A 21,766-nucleotide genomic window follows, 5' to 3' on the forward strand; every position below is an offset into this window, starting at 1 on the left:
CTTAACGGTTGTAAGTACTAGAAAACTATCAAAATGACTTCACATCGACTCACACACTACAACTAGTACCCCCTACCCCCCCCCCCCAAGAAAAACCCGGCTCCAGCCCTTACTATATTCTGTTATAAAATTTATAATGAAGTGTATCAGGTAGATAAAGGGGGGCACCCATTTTCCACAATTGACACATGACTTTTTCTTCATTCTTTTAAACTCATATTGATATCTACAAATATCTTACGTCTTTGCTTACAAAGTATTTAACTCTACCACTAACAATGAGACATACCTCAGCTCGAGCACAGACATAAAATCTGCGGCCCAAATTGGGGCCTGCTTTTTTAACAATCCGTGGAACACAAGGTTCTCGATGGCCCTTACAAAGAGGTACACTATTCTGCATTAATTGTTGAATCCTTTGCCACTCCTGTAATGCCACTTTCCTCTTCTCTTTATCTGAATCGCATGCATCTACATGGCCTTCATTTTGAATATTGTCAATAGCATTTAATCTGCAGTCCTTTGAAGGACCACTTTCATCATCAGCAGAAGGAACTCCATTGAGGTCAGTCTGAGAGTAAGAAATGTCTGTCTGACAAATTTTAGAATCAGCAGAGCTACTGTCAGAAGTCTCGCTTCTAGTGCATTTCTGGAAGAATGAGTTGAGCGTGAGCTGAGACCCCTGACCATGCCTTGATTTCTTCTTGGCTACAATGCTCGGCAGAATATTAGCATTACTTCGAGAACCAAGCACCCTAATTTGCGAAGCTTTACTATCGTAGTTCTCTGGCGTTGAGGTAAACTTTTCATGACTTGGGAACAGAGGGCTTACCCTTTCCTCTGAAATAACTTGCTCAATTGATTGCCTTCTTGTGAACATAGACACTGCACTTTTGAGCAGAAAATTTCAGCAACAAACTATAATATGATAAACTGAACGCAATGTCGCACTATATTTACAAAAACCAAACTTAACACAGTAACTCAAAACATACATGATGAGTAAAAAGACACCTTGACTGATGGATAAACACAACTAGTTATACTTGACAAAACATGAATATGGAACACAGAAATGTAAACATTACAAACTCCTCATATCACTTTATTGGCAATCAAGCATGATCCTTTTGGTTGCAGTAACTGACTACTTACTGCTTAAAAGCCTTTCGGAAAATGTAAGAAAGATATAGGTTAGATTGATTTTTTCCTGAAGTATAATTTCCGCGACATTCCTCTACTTTTAGACATTATGATGACCTCCCTTCCTAGAGACAAACAGAATCGAGACTAACAGCTATGCTAGATTAATTTCTTTTCCACTTTATTTTGAGTTGATCTGAACTTAGACTCTTGGAGAAAAAGAAATAAGAGATTGATTTGACGCACTAGGTAACTAGCATGAATATGAACGCCCTAGATTGTTTGCTGCTCTAATACTACCTACTCCTATCAATAATAAACCCATACTTCTTATTTGCATATTACACATGCTGATTTCTTTCACATTCTGGAATAAATTTTGGCAAAAACAACAATAAACTTGATTTAAAGTAGTGCCTCCGAAATGTGTGAGCAGACATCTATATCAAAAAAGTTCGAGTAAAACAATTGCAACAGTGTCCAATAAAATTAATATTCAGATGCGACTTGACTAGAGACTCTCACCAAGAGTTTGCTGACTCCCGTAGACCTGGGGATGGTATCTGGTAGACAATGATGGGGTGCTATGCTCCAATACTTCAGGGATTTCCACTAAACTCGTGTAAACTGGAACATGATCAGAACCTTCTAATTTGATGCTCCTCCCTCCTTTCCACCTGTAGAATGTAGATTCTCAAGTGTGATTGCGAGATCCTCCATCACCATGTTATGGGTCGATGAGTGACAAAAATTGTTAACTCAAACGTTAATGAACAATTGAATATCCAATCAGAAGAGTTGGCCAATCATGTATGTGCTTAACTCCTCAGCTACTTTTGGAGATAATCTTTTGCACTATATATTTTTCACAGGAAACAAGAGCCACAGAATATAACTAATGTTAGATAGTTATGTAAATAACATGAATTAGTCCTAGTCCCACATAGAATAGGAGTAGGACATGCGTTGTATAAATAGGGCTCATTGTATTATAATTGAATAAAATATCAATAATATATTTTTCTCCTGTACTTTCTCGCATGGTATCAGAGCAATAGCGAGAGAATACTTGTTGTGCAATCTACCAGCGATTCCGAGAAAAAACAGTTTGCCGTGCAACTTTTTCGGTGGTTGTTTGCGTCAAAGTCACTATTTATCAGTGTTGTGCACAAACCAACACCACAATAAGGTCCGTCGTAGTCCTACGAACAAACCCCATCAAACCTCACCGGAAAAATCTGCCCCATGCGGCCTCACGCGCCGGACAGACAGAAATTTCTCCGACAAGATTTGTGCACGCGTCGGGCGCGTGAGCCCTCTTCCAACCAGATTCTGACAGAGGTCCTTCAGGACAGCTGACTCGCACAGTAATTCCGAGCCTAACCATCCAATTTAAACCAAGTTTCGACAACTTATTTTTTTCCCGCATGAACAATGCACTTTTTCCAGCGTGAACATTGATTCCGATGTAAACAGTGCTTTTTCTGTTGTGAACAGTGTTTTCTCAGATATTTCTTAAGTTTTTCACGATTTCAAGGGAAGAACTTGGTTTCCCGAGGTCGTCTTTCCCTTTCCAACTCCCCCTAACTAAGAATAAAAAGGAAGTCTCCAGCTTAACTTGTTCTGATTTGGCATTCTAAGGTTAACCATATAAGTTTTAGTCAAGAATTTGATAAATTGGTTGTAGCGAAATGAGATCCGATACTATGAATAGTTTGGTTTCTCTACCAGATTATATTGAGTTCCTTCAGTACAAAGCATATAAACAGACATCTTCAGAGATAGCTTCCATTGTTCAAACAGGTAATAGCATGACTTGTGTCTCCCCTTCATCCTCCGATTCTTGGATCATTGATTCATATGCATCTGATCACATTTCTGGTAACAGATCTCTTTTCACTACTATTTCATATTCTCAATCTCTTCCAACAGTCACAATGGCCAACGGATCTCAAACCATGGCAGCTGGAATAGGTCAAGCAAGTCCACTTCCTTCCTTAACTTTAGATTCAGTTCTTTATGTTCTCAGTAGTCCTTTTAATCTCATAGTCGTTAGTCGCTTAGCCAAATCACTTAAATGCTCTGTTTTATTTCCTTATGACCTTGTTTTTATACAGAAACGCAATACGGGGCAGATCATTGGTACCAAGCGTGAATCAAATGGACTTTGTTACCTTATTCTTTCTAAATCAGAATCTGGTTGGAAGAGGGCTCACGCGCCCGACGCGTGCACAAATCTTGTCGGAGAAATTTCTGTCTGTCCGGCGCGTGAGGCCGCATGGGGCAGATTTTTCCGGTGAGGTTTGATGGGGTTTGTTCGTAGGACTACGACGGACCTTATTGTGGTGTTGGTTTGTGCACAACACTGATAAATAGTGACTTTGACGCAAACAACCACCGAAAAAGTTGCACGGCAAACTGTTTTTTCTCGGAATCGCTGGTAGATTGCACAACAAGTATTTTCTCGCTATTGCTCTGATACCATGCGAGAAAGTACAGGAGAAAAATATATTATTGATATTTTATTCAATTATAATACAATGAGCCCTATTTATACAACGCATGTCCTACTCCTATTCTATGTGGGACTAGGACTAATTCATGTTATTTACATAACTATCTAACATTAGTTATATTCTGTGGCTCTTGTTTCCTGTGAAAAATATATAGTGCAAAAGATTATCTCCAAAAGTAGATGAGGAGTTAAGCACATACATGATTGGCCAACTCTTCTGATTGGATATTCAATTGTTCATTAACGTTTGAGTTAACAATTTTTGTCACTCATTGACCCATAACATGGTGATGGAGGATCTCGCAATCACACTTGAGAATCTACATTCTACAGGTGGAAAGGAGGGAGGAGCATCAAATTAGAAGGTTCTGATCATGTTCCAGTTTACACGAGTTTAGTGGAAATCCCTGAAGTATTGGAGCATAGCACCCCATCATTGTCTACCAGATACCATCCCCAGGTCTACGGGAGTCAGCAAACTCTTGGTGAGAGTCTCTAGTCAAGTCGCATCTGAATATTAATTTTATTGGACACTGTTGCGATTGTTTTACTCGAACTTTTTTGATATAGATGTCTGCTCACACATTTCGGAGGCACTACTTTAAATCAAGTTTATTGTTGTTTTTGCCAAAATTTATTCCAGAATGTGAAAGAAATCAGCATGTGTAATATGCAAATAAGAAGTATGGTTTATTATTGATTATCAGGACGCCGAGGGAAATGATTATCAAGCAGAGTCACCTTTCACTTTAGTCCATTCAGATTTTTGGGGTCCTAGTCGGGTGAGTTCTACCTTGGGATTCCGCTACTTTGTCAGTTTCATTGATGATTATTCCAGGTGCGCTTGGATATTTTTGATGAAAAATCGATCCGAATTGTTTTTTATTTTTCAGACCTTCTACGCTGAAATTCAAAATCAATTTGGGGTTTGTATCCGAATATTTCATAGTGATAATGCCCTACAGTGTTATCAAAGGCGTGCTTAAAGCGCACTTAAGCCTTGAAGCGAGGCTCAAAACATGGTGAGTTTTTCGCCTCGTTTAGGCACTTCATTGTTGTCATCAAGGCTCTAAGGCATTCTTTTCCTTGCCAATGAGCGTAATTCTGAAAAGGCGACACTAAACAGTTGATATTCCACTTTATCATAAATTTCTTCAATTTCCTTGTCTATATATTTGGTATTCATGCTTATAGATATTAGTCTTGGACTACACATACATATTTGTCGTTTTTCTCCATTTGCGTCTTTCTTTAAAGCCCACGCTTTATTTGCACTTTGCGCTTAAAGCCCCAACATACCTCATAGCTTTTTTGCACTTTTTGCCTTTGATAACACTGATGCCCTAGAGTATTTATCTTCCCCATTTCAGCAGTTTATGAACTCTCATTGGAATCATTCATCAAACATCTTGTCCGTACACATCTCAACAAAATGGGTAGCGGAAAGAAAGAATAAACATCTCATTGAAACTGCTTGTACCCTACTCATACAATCTCATCTTCTGCTGCGTTTTTGGGGGATGCAGTTCTCACATCTAAATATTTTATTAATCGTATGTCATCCTCAGCTATCCAGAATCAAGTTCCATTCTCTGTCTTCTTTCTCCACTCACCTTTGTTCTCTCTTCCACCCTTTACCTTTGGGAGCATGTGTTTTGTTCATAACCTTAATTCAGAAAAAGATAAGTTAGCTCCTCGTGCTCTTAAGTGCGTACTTCTGGGTTACTCGAGAACCCAAAAGAGATATCGATGCTATTCACCTGACCTCCAGCGGTAGCTTATGTCCGCTAATGTTACCTTCTTTAAAACCCAGTCATACTTTACACGTCCAAGTGACTATTTAGATATTTCTAAGGTGATATTTCTAAGGTGCTACCAGTTCCATATTTTGGAGATTCAATCATTATTTCCCATTCATCTTCCTCCACAACTCCAGCTCCACCACCTACAGCTCTAGTCCCAACTCCACCACCTACAGCTCCAGTTCCAACTCCACCACATACAGCTCAAGTTTCAGCTCCACCACCTAAAGCTCCACTACTCCTAACTTATCATCATCGTCCACGCTCAGCATCAGGTCGAGCTGATTCACGTCCTGCACCCTTCTCCTACTGCGGACTTGTCGCCTCTTAGTCAACCGGTTGCACTTCGAAAAGGTATACGGTCCACACTTAATCTTAATTCCCATTATGTTGGTTTAAGTTATCATCGTCTATCATCACCCTACTATGCGTTTGTAACATCTTTGTCCTCTGTTTCCATCCCTAAGTCTACAGGTGAAGCATTGTCTCATCCATGATGGTGACAAGCTTATGATTGACGAGATGTCTGCTTTACATACGAGTGGTACTTGGGAGCTTGTTCCTCTTCATTCACGTAAAACAACTGTTGGTTGTCGTTGGGTGTATGCAGTCAAAGTTGGTCCAGATGACCAGGTTGATCGACTTAAGGCTCATCTTGTTGCCAAAGGGTATACTTAGATATTTGGGCTCGATTATAGTGACACTTTCTCTCACGTGGCTAAAATAGCATCAATCCGCCTTTTTCTATCCATGGTTGTTGTTCGCCATTGGCCTCTCTATCAGTTAGACATTAAGAATGCTTTTCTTCACGGTGATCTTGAGGATGAGGTTTATATGGAGCAACCACCTGGTCTTGTTGCTAGGGGGAGTCTAGTGGCCATGCATATCAGTTACGCCGGTCCCTCTATGGTCTAAAGCAGTCTCCTCGAGCCTGGTCTGGTAAATTCAGCACAGTAATTCAAGTGTTGAGCATGACTCGTAGTAAAGTTGATCGCTCTGTATTTTATCGGCATTCTGCTTCAAATCTATGTATTTATCTGGTGGTTTATGTTGACGATATTGTTATTACAGGCAATGATCAGGATGGTATTAATAGGTTGAAAAACCATCTCTTTCAGCACTTTCAAACTAAGGATCTGGGCAGATTAAAGTATTTTCTAGGTATTGAGGTAGCTCAGTCTAGCTTAGGTATTGTGATCTCACAACGGAAGTATACCTTGGACATTTTTTAGGAGACGGGAATGACAGGTTGTATACCTGTTGATACTCCTATGGATCCGAATTCTAAACTTCTGCCAGGACAGCGGAAGCCTCTTAGTGATCCTGCAAGATATAGGCGGCTGGTTGGTAAACTAAATTACCTCACAGTCACCAGACCTGACATTTCCTTTCCTGTGAGTGTTGTGAGTCAGTTTATGGATTCTCCTTGTGATAGTCATTGGGATGCAGTTGTCTGCATTCTTCGGTATACAAAATCAGCTCCGGGTAAAGGATTATTGTTTGAGGATCGAGGCCATGAGCAGATCGTTGGGATACTCAGATGCTGATTGGGCAGGATCCCTTTCTGATAAACGTTCTATGTCTGGAATATTATGTTTTAGTAGGAGGTAATTTGGTATCTTGGAAGAGCAAAAAACAGAATGCGGTTGTTCGGTCTAGTGCAGAAGCAGAGTGTCGAGCAATGGCTATGGTAACATGTGAGCTAGTTTGGATCAAAGAGTTGCTCAAGGAGTTGAAATTTGTTAGATCAACAAGATGGAGCTTGTGTGTGATAATCAAGATGTCCTTCATATTGCATCAAATCTGATATTCCGTGAGAGAACTAAACACATTGAGATTGAATGTCACTTCTTTAGAGAAAGATACTCTCAGGAGATATTACTACAAAGTTTGGGAAGTCGAACGATCAGTTTGCAAATATTTTCACCAAGTCCCTCACCGGTCCTCGTATTATTTACATATGATTTGTATGCACTAGCTTAAGGGGGAGTGTAAGATAGTTACGTAAATAACGTGAATTAGTCCTACTCTCACATAGAGTAGGAGTAGGATATGCATTGTATAAATAGGGCTCATTGTATTATAATTGAATAGAATATCAATAACATATTTTTCTCCCGTGCTTTCTCACAACTAAAAATACAAGTTGGAATTTTTACTTGCTATATCCTTATAAATTTTTACTTCTGGGTTTTTTGTTGTTGTTGTATATCCTTATAACAGATTAATAGAAATTGTAACATGACAGATTTACGAAATAGTAACACAAATCTTTCCATCGCAGCAAAGCATACAGGTAATCAGATCAAACTAATGTCTACTGATATCGAGCAGCTAAGTTACATTATTATCTCTTTCAGAACTATCCTCACTTGTTTACGAGCGTTCATGCTTCGAAGGTCATTCATCCATAATGCGATCATGTAATTTTCCATACTACAAATAGCTAAAGTTTACCTTGGCGTATTTCCAGGTTTCCACCTTTGAAATTGCATCAATATGTCACACTCTGCAACATGGCAAGTACCAAAGTCGTGCCCTTCTTGATTTTCCTCACCATGCAAGCATGATCCTGCACTAAGTATATGGTCAATCCTAGAACCAAAATTAAATTCCTCGGCTCCTGTACTCTGCGACCAGCAAGTATAGGCTCCTTTTCTGTAGAAAAAATGCAAAATACAGATGAAGTAAGATGACAAAAGGTTCACATAACAAGATGACAAGAAATACAAATTAAGGAGATGAGGATGACTACTCTTATCTCATTTCTTATTTGACTTTGAAAAACAATGAAAGTTTCATCCGGTATGTGCTTTTGTGGAAAAACGAACGGAGAAGGACTAAAAAAATGACCTTTAGAAGCACTTCGCATGTCATGAGGAATTAACAATGAACATGATTTCCTCCGTTTTCCCCTTAGCTGTGTAGAGAGAATTAGAAGATTACAAAAGTAAAGATAAGTAGGAAGAGAGAAACCTATCAGGATGTTTTGCTCTAAAAACATCAAGGAGACGCCCTCCATTCTGCAATAATAACGATCTAAACCATTTCCTGAACCTGCAACGCAATGGAAATTAACCAGTTACCAAGTAGAATTGTTATCTTAATAAAACGAGCCCAAAGAATTAATCTATATCTTGCATATACAATATTTCATGAAGCAGCTTACTCGTTCTTCTCAAAATCAGGTTCTGCGTCACAGCGGTCTATGGCAGCAGGAGCAATATTGAGATCCCCTATGATGATAATCCTCCTTCCTTGATGCAGGAGACACTCCCATCTTCTCTACATAAAAATGAATAGTATGAAGCAAAGAGTGTGAAGTTCAGAAATGCATGTTTACACTGTAAGTAACAGGCTATTTCTGCAGTCAATGAAGAAATATGCTAATAGACATAATATCCTGGAAAAGATAGCAGAGATATATAAAGGGCAGTCCGGTGCACGAAGCATCTCGCGTTCACGCAGGGTCCGGGGAGGGGCTGCACCCTAAGGGGGTGTAATGTAGGCAGTCTACCGTGACGCAAGCATCACTGGCATATTTCAAGGATCGAACCCGTGACCTATAGGTCACATGGAGACAAAAATAATTAGCTAACAAAATAGATAGAGAATTGCAGGATACCAAAATAGCATTAAACAACTATAAATAATGGACGTAAAGTATGTAATACGATTAGTTAAAACATCAATCAAATTGATGCTTTCACTTCCTTGTGCCTTTTCTTTTTAAATAGGTAACTTTGATTTTTTCATTTCCTTATCTTTAATAAGAAAAGGAGAAACTTTAAGTAAATAAACACACCAAGGGACGACGCCAATCATAGTCACCTTTCTATCACCAAACAAGGCTCAATATGCTACAAAAATGATAAAATCTCTAGAAGAATGACCAACTCGTCCTTGCAGGATTAGCCATACCACAATCCTAGTGGCAATCTTCCTAATTTCTGCTATAATCACCTCCTTTTCCGTAATTTATTGGACCAGTACACAAAACTAAGGCACCATGTGGCAAGCAAAAATTGAAGCATGATACCAGCTCCTCAGATTCCTAACATCCTTCATCACATACTACAGCCATTACAACCCACAAAAACTTAATTCCAAGGGTTTAAGAACAACCTTCTCCCAGCTAAAGAATTGTAAATTCGCATCCACATATCAGAGTTGCTTTATAAAGCCGCAGTCAGGGCCTGGTCGAGACTTGGAGCCTTAGATAAATGACAACAATGAGGAAAGCAACATGGGATTCTCACAACATTTTCCAAATAGAAATCTGACATTTTCTAAACCTATCCACCACTACACACTGATAGAAATTTATGTTAACATTTAGATCAACTACTCCTTGATCCCAAATTAGTTGGGGGCGGCTATATGAATCCTCCATATCCATTCTGCTCTACTTAGATCCCAATTTCAATAATTTGTGCTAAGATTTGGTGCGATTAACATTTCAAAATGAACCTCTGTCGTGGACATATCATCAAGAAAAAAAAAAGCAAACTTAATGCTAAGATTACAGGAGTTATTGATATATTTGGTGCAAGATTTCCTCATCAATAGAGCAAAAGCTAATTTAGTAATTGAAAATAGGAAAAAAGAAAATGTCATTTCTCAGGTTCTCATAATTTGACAACCAAATTGGGAATTGATTACCTCTAACATCTTGAAAAACGTCAGCTTAAATTGGATTCTCTCAGAGTCATCCTGAACAGCTCTGGGCCCATATATATTGAATAGAACTGCAAGAAGAAACACTGGTCAATGACCAAGCTATGGTGGGAGTAAGAGACTCGAATGTGCAATAAAATATCAAAAAATAAAAAATAAAAACAAAATATATTGAAGAGTTATATCACATAGTGAGCCAGAAAAAGAAAAGGACAGGGCTTTCAACAAATGTTTAGACTATGTGTTCTTCCAATTAGAAATTATCCATCGCTATTGTTTCCGGGGATAGCATGTACTCACCAAAATGACCATGATCAGTAATCAGACAACGTCCCTCACTATCAGCTTTAAGAAGCTCATCTCTAGAAAAGCACTCAAGGCCTTCTGCTATTGAAGGACACTCATCCTTTCTAGATTCATATCCGTTAGATGTCCTGAGGAGACCAGTGAAGCCCTCTTCTGCAGCAATTGGCAGAGCTACCTCATTGCTCAAGAATGCAGATTTTACACGGCAAAATGTTGCAACACCTGGACAAGTAGACATAAATTCAATTATCTGTCTATTTGTCTCCGTAATGCATGCCTATATATGCATACATGAAAATAAAAGAAGAATTTACTAAGGCCATTCCACTCCTACAGAAACTTTTTGCATTAGTTAGCACTGCCCTACTTCAGATACCAAGTCGTAAAAGAAACGTTCAAACTTATACACAAAAACAAATTCCTAAACAAGCTCCACCAAGAATAGCTTAGCCTGCAAGACTTTATTATTAGCAATCCACAAGACTACTCTCTATGTTCATCAACTTCAAGATTATGAAGATAAAGAGAGATGTAGGGTGTTGTTGCTATGATGAAAATGTTTTCTTAGATGTTTATCACTTTACAGTGTTAGGTTACTTGCAATTGCTGGAAGAAATATAAAAAATGAGGAAACGATTTCTGTCCCTTGGAGGCAAAAAGTCATTCTTCCTTTACAAAATTTCTAACTTTTACTTTGTGTCACTTGCTTCAACCAAAAGTTAGACATTGTTGTCAACCTTTAATACTCATGAATATGACAAAAACACTATAGGCATACCCTATCCACCACCTTGTACTATTACTATACTCGGCCTATTTTTTTACAAGCCAAACACTCAAAAATGATCTAACCATGATATCCAAAGTCAAGGAATTTCGACGAATTGCTCGTTCCACACCATACACACCCTGCAATTGAGCTAGCCAAACTTTCCCAATCAATGAAGATCAATTCAGCTAATATTTCATTGGAAAAAGAACTCAGCTGCTGAGATTGACACAAAATGAGCTAATGGAAATTTACACTACATATCAATCAGCCAACTAATCCTCTATCTATTCGAGCATATTTCATTCCAACACTCAATAAATTCCCTCTATTCGGGCATATTTCATTCCAAAATACTAAATAAACAGTAAATTAGGAATTTTAAAACCTATCCAAAACTCACACTTATTCTTACACTGACACACAAATACCTAACCAAAAGTTATATACATTAACAAATTTTTACACCATCAGTGTAACTTACCCTTTGACATCAAGTTACTTAACATTTATTTAAAATTACCCATTGATGTTACTCCCTTTGTTTCAATTTATGTAAGCCTATTTCTTTTTAGTCTGTTTTCAAGAAAATGACCTCCTTTAAACTTTCCATTTTATCCTTAATGACAAGCTTATATAACTACATAGATATTATAATATACTCCCTCCATCCACTTTTACTTGTCCACTATACAAAAAAACGTCCACTTTTACTTGTCCAGCTTGAAAAACCAAGATATAACTTACCATTTTACTCTTATTATTAAGTTCTACTAATCGTTTCCAATTCAGTTCCCAACATATTATAACAAGGGTTCATACAGTAAAACGTGGATAAGTAAAGATGGACGGAGGTAGTATTTAAGACCACAAATTTCAAAATTGGAACTGAGGCAGCATTCCTTAAAGTTACTTGCAATTGCGTTTCAAATGACCTGATTTTTACACTGTGAGCCCATACAACTTAAACTCTTGCAAACATGTAACCTAACATAAATAAAAATGTAAAAAAGTAGAGCTAAAACATTAAAAATTACCGGAATAGCCAGCGGAGCGGCCACGATCAGAAGTACGAGTACAAGAGAAGAAAGACTCGTAACCCTCAGCACGAACCAAATCGGCTCGTAAATCATGTTTGGACAATTTAGTCTCCTGAAAACAGATGATATCAGCGTCGAGTGAATCTAGAAGTTTCGGAAGTGAACCGTATTGTTGTATGCGCGGCCTTAAGCCGTTCACATTGTACGTCACTATCTTCATTCCTTTCTTCATTCAGAAATTGCAGAACCGATAATCATCACTGTTTGATTTTTTTCCGTCGGCATTTGAGCCTCAAAAATTCACTGCTCCGACAATGAAAGCAAGTGCCGAGTAGTGCATTCCCAACAGTTTTAAGCCTCATTGCTGTTCTTCGTGGGGAACAAACGAGGTCGTTTTGATATGTATGCCAATTGCCACATTGGCATTGTTCCTTATTAGTCCCTTCACAAAAAAATGATATAGTTTTATATTTTATTAATCAGAATTTTTTATAGCCAAATAAATATAAATATAGTATTTATGTTGATTGTTACTTAAATTTTATTGTATTGTATATTAAATCCATCATTAAATATGCCACTTTATGTAATAATCGATATAGCGTGATCGCATCGATACCTTATATTTTTCTCTCATCTTATCCTTCTTTATTATTAAATAATTACTATATTTATCCCTTCCCGTATCTTTTGATATAATAACTCTTCCATGTGCCTTTTTTTTCTTTTTGAAATATTATAAGTTTATTCATATTGTTAGTGCGTGACATTATAAAACAACGATAAACGATACAATCTATCTAAATGTTATATTTATAAATACAATACAATATGATACATGAAACGATATGTAACAACCATCCAAACAAGCTACAATGGGCAGAGTACTAATTCATTATAGTTAGACTATTTCATATGTATCCCTTTATCTCTTCAAAATTTTATACATGCAAATGTTGAAGTTGTTTCTTCCAATTCTCCTTTCCTTGTGGTGTCCACGCTCACCTCGACTATTCCATTAGATGGTATTGAAAGAGAAGAGATTATCTGATATTTATTATTTACCTCTGCTGAAATTTGAACCTGAAACCTCATAAGTTCTCCTCCCTCGTGAATCACCAGGCCACGCCCTTGGTGCTAAAACCTAACCTTTCTCAACCAAGTTTCTGAACAAGTGCCATAAAACATACTTCCTCCGTTCCAATTTATATGAATCTGTTTGATTGGACACAGTGTTTAAGAAAAAATGAAAACTTTTGGAATTTGTATTCCTAAACAAGTCAAAAAGGGGTCCAAAGTATTTGTGTGCTTATAAAAGCTTCTCATTAAGGGTAGAATAGTTTAAGCTAAATTGTTTCCAAATTTAGAAAAGGGTCATTCTTTTGGAACGGACCAAAAAGGAAATAGGTTCACATAAACTGAAACGGAGGGAGTACTAAACAAACCTTTTGATACAGCCAATTTACATTGATGGCATATTTATAATGACATAATATTAGAATTTCAAAGGAGGAAGAACCTGGAGACTCACAACAGAGAAAGAATATACACTAGAACTACCAGATTACAGACATTTCAAACTGGTTGTTTAGGGAAAAAAGCAATTTCATGCCAAAATTCTTTTGTGAAGGACAAAAGGAAACTCAACAGCAAACACACTTGGCATGACGACCGCTAGCTACACAGTGCCACGATGCTACGTATCTCTAAATACCATCATCTTGGGAGCCTTCCATTCAGAGACATGCAGCGCGCGCAAGCACAAGAAAACATGTCTACGAGCATTGTCGTCTTCCCACAAAATTTTCTGATGACGTCCACCCTCTCCGTTTATACATCTTTACAAAGCTACATTTCTCCGTGAATCTCTCACAGTTGGTGAACTCATACTAGCAGTTCTTAAAAGCCTACGGAATTCTGACAGGCTTATCTTCCCGTCTTTGTCAATGTCCGCTTCCTCTAAAAGTGGATCTATCGAGCCTTTCAAACCCGTGTGCTGCAAAACAATAGTATCGCATAAGTAAGAGCCAAATAAGAAATGTCGTTATGTTAATTGATTTGTAGGGTTGGTCAACAACATGGTTAATATCGTAATTACTGACAATCAAGATGCTATGAACACTTGCTCTTGGGAAGAAATCTGTAAATAACACTGTTTTCACTTGAGCAGAAAACATCAGATACTAACCATTTTAAGTTCTTCAGGAGTTATGAATCCATCTCTATCAACATCAAATTTCTCAAAAGCAGCCTGTGATCTTTGCTGCCATTTTGTAGAATTATGCTCCTCCAACTGATGGACATGTAGAGTGGCGGCCACAAACTCCGGGAAATCAACAAGCCCATCAGTGTTACTATCAATCTGCAAACCAATGAATAAAATACTTTAGGTCTTTGAACTGCACAAGAGACCATATAGTAGAAAGTGATGAAATTGTGTATGATGAAAACTACTGAGATTTGACAACAATATTAGCATTGACAGTTGAGTAATTTTCACTGCAGGAACTATTTGAAATATATAATCCATCATAAAGCAACTCCCAAGTATTTGGTGACTTATCTCTTTTTACTTTTTTCTTATTTATAGCGACCTCGACTATTCCATTTAGTACCTGCTACCTCCCACCAGCGCAGGTAGCACGTAACTCCGCCCACCAAAGCTTAGGGAGATTGGAACTTGGAAGAAATCACCTAGCATGTTATTATCTCTGTTGGATTTGAACCCTAGTTCCCCGTGGTTTTCATCCCACTTCATTGACCGCAAGGTCACACCGTTGGTGTATTTAGTCACCTATTTCTTTTCAAGAATTTGCACCTATTCTTTGCTATTATCTTCTTATGTTCTTTTTCTCTTTCTTTTTTTTTGGGGAGGGGGTGGGGGAGTTGGTTTGAAGGTGGAGTCTTTTTCTCTTTCATTTTTCTTTTTTTTTTTTTTTACGGGGGGGGGGGGGGGTTGGGGGTTTGGTTTGAGGGGGGGAGGGTTAATGGGGTAAGGAGGGGGGGGGGGGGGGGGGGGGGGGGGGTGGGGGTTGTAGGCCTGCAAATGCTTCTTGTTTTCTTCTTTTCCCCCTTAGGTGAGAATGTGAATAATAAAGCAGTTCCAAACATGCAACAGCTTAAGTCGACAAAAGGTTCCTTCTATTTTTTAAGCAATTATTTATCAGATATCATGTTTTGCTCCTGATACTTCATTCTTAGATAAATAAGTTTACCGCTTGAAGAATCTCAAGAACTCGTGACTCTTTCATTTTCCATGGGAGATCCTTGGCAAGGGCCTGCATTAGAAATGAATATAATAAGCCACTAAAACCGATGACGAGATATATGTGCATATACATTGTTTTGCATCAAGATGACACAAAATATAGGTGCCTCAGATGTTTGGCGATAGCCATTGAGAGTTGAATGGACAAAAACAAGCTCCAACATGAAAGATGAGCAATACCTGTCTCATTTCTTCAAGACTGATGACACCATTCTTATCCACATCAATTGCAGAAAATTGATCCTTCAGATCAGAGAGCTCCTCCTCATCAAGTGTGCTAGCTAACGCCTGCCCGATGGTGAAACAGCATCCAGAAATTTAGGTGTCGTATGTCTGAAGTAACCTTATCAAACAGAAAGGTCTAGTAGAGGAGAAAGCAATGAACTTACCCGTAAAGCAAACTGTTTTAGGCGACTATATCTGACAAATTGCCGCATGTTGGATAAAACAGAAATGTCGAGTGGAATCTCAGATGCATCACCTCCTTCTCGGACCCATGGATGCGCTGAAAATGTTCAACCAGATAGTTTCAAAACAATTGTTCATCGTATCAAAAAATTTAAAGGAACGACATTAGTAACATCTTTTTGCAAGTTGATTGGAACACTATGCCACAAGTTGATATGGAACACTATGCCACAAGTGTGTGTGTATATATATATATATATATATATATATATATATATATATATATATATATATATATATATATATATAAAACTTAATAGTACTAATTCGGGATCACATATTACTTACATAAGGCCTGAGCAGCAGTAAGTCTAGCGCGCGGATCCTTCACCAGTAATTTCTTTACAAAATCTTTAGCACTGTTGCTTATGTTTGGCCATGGCTTGCGACGAAAATCAGGCTTGTTTCGTAAGACCTTAGCATATCGGAAACAAAGTTAGAGAAAAAAACAGGCAAAGCGCAGAGCATTTACAAAATGTAAAAATTGTTAAACATCTTAAAGGAAGGAAAACGCTCTAGATATCGGACTCTCAAAGGAAGCATACGTCAAAAGCGAAAAATTAACAAAATAAATAGCAGCAGCTTCTCTACAAAGGAAAAAGCATTGATGGTCGAAGACTTAGGATGTTTATGAGATGATATCAAAAAGGTGAACAGTAACCCGGAAATTCCAAATTAATGGGAGATTTATTGAGGAAGTGGAAACTTCAAACTACCACTTAAAGTTAAAAACAAACCTGAAACATCCTATTGCAAGGAAAAAAAGTAAGCATGTAACTTTTATACAGCATGTTAATTCCCTATTAGAGCCTTAAAATTGTGATTTCCTTTCCCTAGGTTTCCCAATTTAAAACACAAGTTGAAATGTTACGAAATTACACATAAAATATTCTCACCTCCTTGAATATACCATCCTCAGTTTTGTCCCAGAAAGGCCGACGACCACATAGCAAAATGTATGTAATTACACCTATACTCCATACATCTGATTCAGGTCCTGATCTACGCTTTAACACCTCCGGGGCTACATAATATGCACTGCCAACAATGTCTTGGAATTTTTTCCCTGCATTTATAATTTTCCTCTGATTAGTCTTTAACTTTAAGACAGAAAACCATAACAATAGCCCCTAGATCGTTGACAAATCAATACTTCAGAAAGATGTTTTTATATAAAAATTTACAACTCATTAGATTTCTAGAGAATCCAATTACCTGGTCTTATGAAGTCTGAAAGACCAAAATCTGTGGCTTTTAATGGCGAATCCATCTTTGAGGATTTAAAGAGAAAATTCTACAAAAAAAGAAAGAAATTTGTTTAAGAAAACAATATCAAGCAGCATTACCAAGCACAAAAGTAGTATTGAGCTGTTTGCACACCTCAGGTTTCATATCTCGATGCACCAGACCATGTAAATGACACTCAGCAGCCACTTTTAACATCTGGCGTACAACTATCGCCGCATCTTTCTCAGTATATCGACTATCTTTTCTGGTTTAGAAATTATGTTTAACCCGTATAAGTAAACTTCATAATCAGAAAGTTGAATAATCAACTGAAACTGGTAATTTCAGAATACTTACTTGGACAAGATTCGGTCCAATAGTTCTCCACCCTCACATAACCTAAAGAAAAACAAAAAAATTGAAAAACGTTAACTTGTGATTCAAGTGGAAGGAGCAGTTGTAGGGAAATAAACTAGGACGTTAGAGATCAAAAAACAAAAAACCAAACTTACTCCATTACGATGTAGACATAATTATCATCCTCAAATGAATTATAGAATTGAACCACATTCTCGTGACCAGCTAAGGCCTTCAATATCTTGACTTCTCGTTTCACATCCTCAACCGCAATTGGAAGAACCATCTGCAGAAAAAAAGAATTAGTACGGTATATTGCTACTGTAACAGACTGGATAATCATACAATTAAAGTAAAAGTTAACAAGCTTGGACAATAGAAGAAAGGAAAAAGAAAAACAAAATGAAATTACTCTTATTTGCAAACATTCATAAGCCCGTCATCCTATAGGGATGACAACTCCACAACTGACGACAAGTCTACAAACCACAAAAGACAAATCAAGCAAAATGGACAGTGATTGCACTAGATAAACATAGAGTTCTACTAACAAAGCCAACATTACATTGGCTGATGGATATTCTTTTCTAGGAACGTAAAGACCCCAATCAACAATATGAGCCTACAGAGCATTTATTTCAAGTACAACCAGATCCAGGGGCGGCTCAACAACATTGGAGGCCTAAAGCCAAGATGGGGTTTGAGCCCTATGGATGATATCCTGTTAGAGTGCTGGTGCGAATTCAAATTAGTCGAGGCCTCAACGAGAATATCGGACACGAGTAAAAACAAAAACAAAAATTAGGGCCCCCAAAATTTTGGGGCCTAAAGCTAATGCTTGACCCTCTAGCCACCCCTGACAAGGCAAATCGGATTTTAACTTTATGGGTTCAAGCTCGGAATTCTACCACAGCTCATTTGATTTACTAGGTTCGAAATCTATTACTATTTGTACTTCTTTAGTGGATTTCTTAACACATCTACAGAGTCGGAGCCAAAGCTATCATAAGACATACTTTACATCTGCCTACAGATGATGATAATTGGCAATAATTAGCCATTGAAACTCTATTTACCAGTCAATCCAAGATTTAAAAAAAATAAAAAGACTACAAACCATCGCTAGGAATTAAACATTCCACAATCAAGACATACATGTAAAATGAATGTTAGAACCAAAAAAATCAACAAATGAAGCTAAAAAATCTGATTTTTAATATGGTAATACCTTGTTTTTCTCAATTTTCTTAACAGCAACACGATCTCCAGAAGATTTATCTGTAGCAACATATGTATACCCAAATTGGCCATGACCCAACAATTTACCAATAGTATACCTCTTATCAAAATCTTTATCATACCCAAAATCTGTTCTTTTCCCACAAGGAATAACCCCTCCACTTTGTCTTCTTGAATTTGGCTTAACAACAACATTTTGCTGAGAACTCCTAGGTTGTTGTTTTTGGTGGCTGTTTTTTGTATTAATATTACCTTTTTCTCTATTATAATTTGACCCCTCTTGTTTTCTTGATGTAACAGTTGTTGTTGTTGTTGTTGTTGAAGGACGGTTGTGATGAACATTTACATTTGTAGTAGTTGTAGAAGGGGTATTGCTATTTGAGCCACTAACTTTAGAGCTAGAAAAACAGCTGCCCATATTGGTGAAAATGATGAAAAAGTGCAAACTTTTGCCTTTTTCAGATCATAAGACAATTGAACATAGATCAATATACATATAATTTCAAGAAAAGAGAAGGTCAGGAAAATATGTTTATATATTAAGGTTGGGTTGCAGAATGTGAAAACAATAATGGAGATTTAAGGGAGGAAAGGTTGAAGTAGATAGAAGGAAGAAGGGAAGAAAGAGAGGGTGGTGATGGTGGTGGTCAAAGAGACTTTTTGGAAGAGAGAGAGGAGAGAGAGAGAAGGGGGGAAAGGGTTCTCCCCCTAATTTTTCCAGTTTGGATGGTGAAATCTGAAATATTTTACAATTAAGATATTTATTTACTTATCTATGGTTGTTTTGGCATTTTGCAGATGAAAAGATTTTGTGTTTTTGCTAAGGGGAGTAGAAAGCCAGTCCACTCCTTAGAAGCGTTTTTCACACGTCCTAGGAAAACCTCTTTTATGGACCATTTTATTTTAAAAAATAAATTAAGTAAGGATTAATTATTTTCATGTTTGAAAAACTCAAAAATTATGGTGTAATCCATTGTTAAACCGATATTTGACCACTATTAAAATAATTTAACATTCCGTTTAGTTTTATACTTTGTTACGATCCAAATCCTACCGAGTTATGATGGCATGTAACATAATCCGCTAGGCAAATCACGCAACATAAAAGATAACCTAAATTGAAGTTTATCAAATGAATAATGAAATATGAGATTTAATACAAACTACCCCAAGAACTGGTGTCACAAGTTATGAGCAACTAAGCAATAGAATACAACGCTGGTATGAAGAAAATCCATTATCAATTTGAATATACATAAATAGAAATATAAGTTCTAAACTGCCATGAAAAAAATGACAACTAATAATTGGAACGCTGATATCTTCAATACTCACCCTCGAACCTGATGGTAGGCTGTAATCTCGTGTTTTAATCGCTTATTGCACTCTAATTCACTGCACTTGTGTTGAGCTTTAATAGGAGTGTTTTACAATTATTTTGTGTTTTATGCCGTGTAGGAGTGATTCCGAGTTATTTAAATGTTGCGGAGCGAATTCGAGCTATTTGAAACTTTGAAGTCTGAGTAGAAGCCCAAGGAATTAAGCCCAGATCGCGTTCGGGGGTCAAGGACCAAGTCTAGATATCAAAAATCGACGAAACAAAACAGCTTTGTAAAAATTGCACAGTCGCGCCGCATAGGGCGATGCGGCAGTGCAAGTTATGCCCAGGTTTTGTTATTTTATGTGTTCTGGAATTTTCCACAAGTGCGCCGCATGTCGCGGCGCGGGACGCAACGCGAAAGCACAAAAATATTAGAGTGACTTCCCATTTCCGCTTAAAAAAAAGGCAATTTCGTCCGGGGTTTATTGGGGGATGGCTTAAATACACCAGAAAATACTATTTCTGGGACTTTTGACACATTTTCGACCTAAGGAGGCTAAGGAGGAGTTGGAAGAACACAAGCACAAGGATTTCATCATTCCTTCCTCACTCAAGATCCGGTTTTGGATTGAATTTATGTTTTTTTATACTTTAGTTATATTTGTGAAAAACTTCTCCGTATCTATGGAGTAGTTCCTTTTGGGTTTTGATGGATGTGGTGCATTGATGATTGTTTGTGGATTATAAATTTATTTTTATGTATTTGAATCGTTTTGGAAGATTTAATTGTTGCATCTATATTCACTAGTTCTTGTAACTGAAAGAGGCATAACTTGTGATATCTTTGCATTATATTGTTGGTTGAGTTCACAGTTTCTTCTAAGTAATCGAAAGAGGCTAGTTGAATCATTGATTAAACCTAGTTAGGAGAATAATCGAAAGAGGTTTTCCTAAAGACCGATCCGCTATGCATTCTTGCATATCTTCACAGTGCTTAAATCGATTCATGTCGTGAGGTTAAGACTTAATCGAGAGAGGATTTTTTGCTAAATATTTGAACTAATAATAGAGTGAATTCAAGAGACTCACTTGAATATTGGAAGTGAATTATCTAGAGTTAGATCCCGAACAATTATCTTGCACCTATCCTGTCAAGACCCTATCTTCTCCCACTGATAATCTTAATTGCTTATTCCTTGCTTCGATAGTCACTAGTCAATAGCTGTAGAATTTAGATTCTTAGTTAATTTCAATTCTTAGTGATATAAATCCCAATTGTTGGTTCTCCTGGACAGCAATCAAGCTAGAAACTACGAGAATACTGTTTAAATCCAATCCTTGTGGATACGATATTATAGTATACTATCTTTGACTAGCGAGCACAATTTAAGTGTGTGTTTTGCGCTCGTCAAATTTTGGCGTTGTTGCTGGGGATTGGCAATCAATAGTGTTTGAAATAGTTTGTAGTGCTAATTCAGGGATTTATTTTTAGTTTTATTTTTACTTTTATTTTGTTCTTCACGGGTTTCTCCTCCGCGTACAGGCAATAGATTAAGTATGTGGTGTATGACACGACTTCTTGTAAAGAAGTAATACCTTACAAACAGGAATTGGAAAAACACTTGCGACAACTT

At 37.4% G+C, this 21,766-nt stretch overlaps 2 protein-coding genes across 4 annotated transcripts in view; both read right to left on the bottom strand.

The window, feature by feature from the left end:
- LOC109231976 (DNA-(apurinic or apyrimidinic site) lyase 2) overlaps nt 1-12,661 on the bottom strand; it is a 15,050-nt gene extending 2,389 nt beyond the window's left edge. For 2 of the 3 annotated variants that reach the window (XR_002068868.1, XM_019397589.1), the window contains exons 1-8: nt 12,250-12,661; nt 10,438-10,665; nt 10,123-10,208; nt 8,630-8,745; nt 8,437-8,517; nt 7,918-8,118; nt 1,669-1,820; nt 290-885 (exon numbers count right to left, since the gene is read on the bottom strand). Coding sequence is in view for 2 of the 3 variants with exons in the window: in XM_019397589.1 (XP_019253134.1) it covers nt 290-885; nt 1,669-1,820; nt 7,918-8,118; nt 8,437-8,517; nt 8,630-8,745; nt 10,123-10,208; nt 10,438-10,665; nt 12,250-12,484 (1,695 nt within the window). In the remaining variant the exon portion in view is untranslated. Of the gene's footprint in view, nt 1-289; nt 891-1,668; nt 1,821-7,917; nt 8,119-8,436; nt 8,518-8,629; nt 8,746-10,122; nt 10,209-10,437; nt 10,666-12,249 lie in introns of all 3 variants that reach the window. The other variant, XM_019397590.1, reaches the window with a different exon arrangement.
- On the bottom strand, nt 13,669-19,544 carry LOC109231977 (calcium-dependent protein kinase 18-like). Its single transcript, XM_019397592.1, has 12 exons — nt 18,801-19,544; nt 17,728-17,858; nt 17,573-17,614; nt 17,369-17,480; nt 17,204-17,282; nt 16,885-17,054; nt 16,277-16,403; nt 15,910-16,025; nt 15,701-15,808; nt 15,468-15,530; nt 14,441-14,614; nt 13,669-14,248 (listed from the first exon to the last, which is right to left on the bottom strand). The coding sequence occupies exons 1-12, from the start codon at nt 19,227-19,229 to the stop codon at nt 14,093-14,095; spliced, it is 1,707 nt and encodes a 568-aa protein (XP_019253137.1). The 5' UTR covers nt 19,230-19,544; the 3' UTR covers nt 13,669-14,092.

Source organism: Nicotiana attenuata, chromosome 9 (genome assembly GCF_001879085.1).
Source record: "Nicotiana attenuata strain UT chromosome 9, NIATTr2, whole genome shotgun sequence".
NCBI classification, from domain to species: Eukaryota; Viridiplantae; Streptophyta; class Magnoliopsida; order Solanales; family Solanaceae; genus Nicotiana; species Nicotiana attenuata.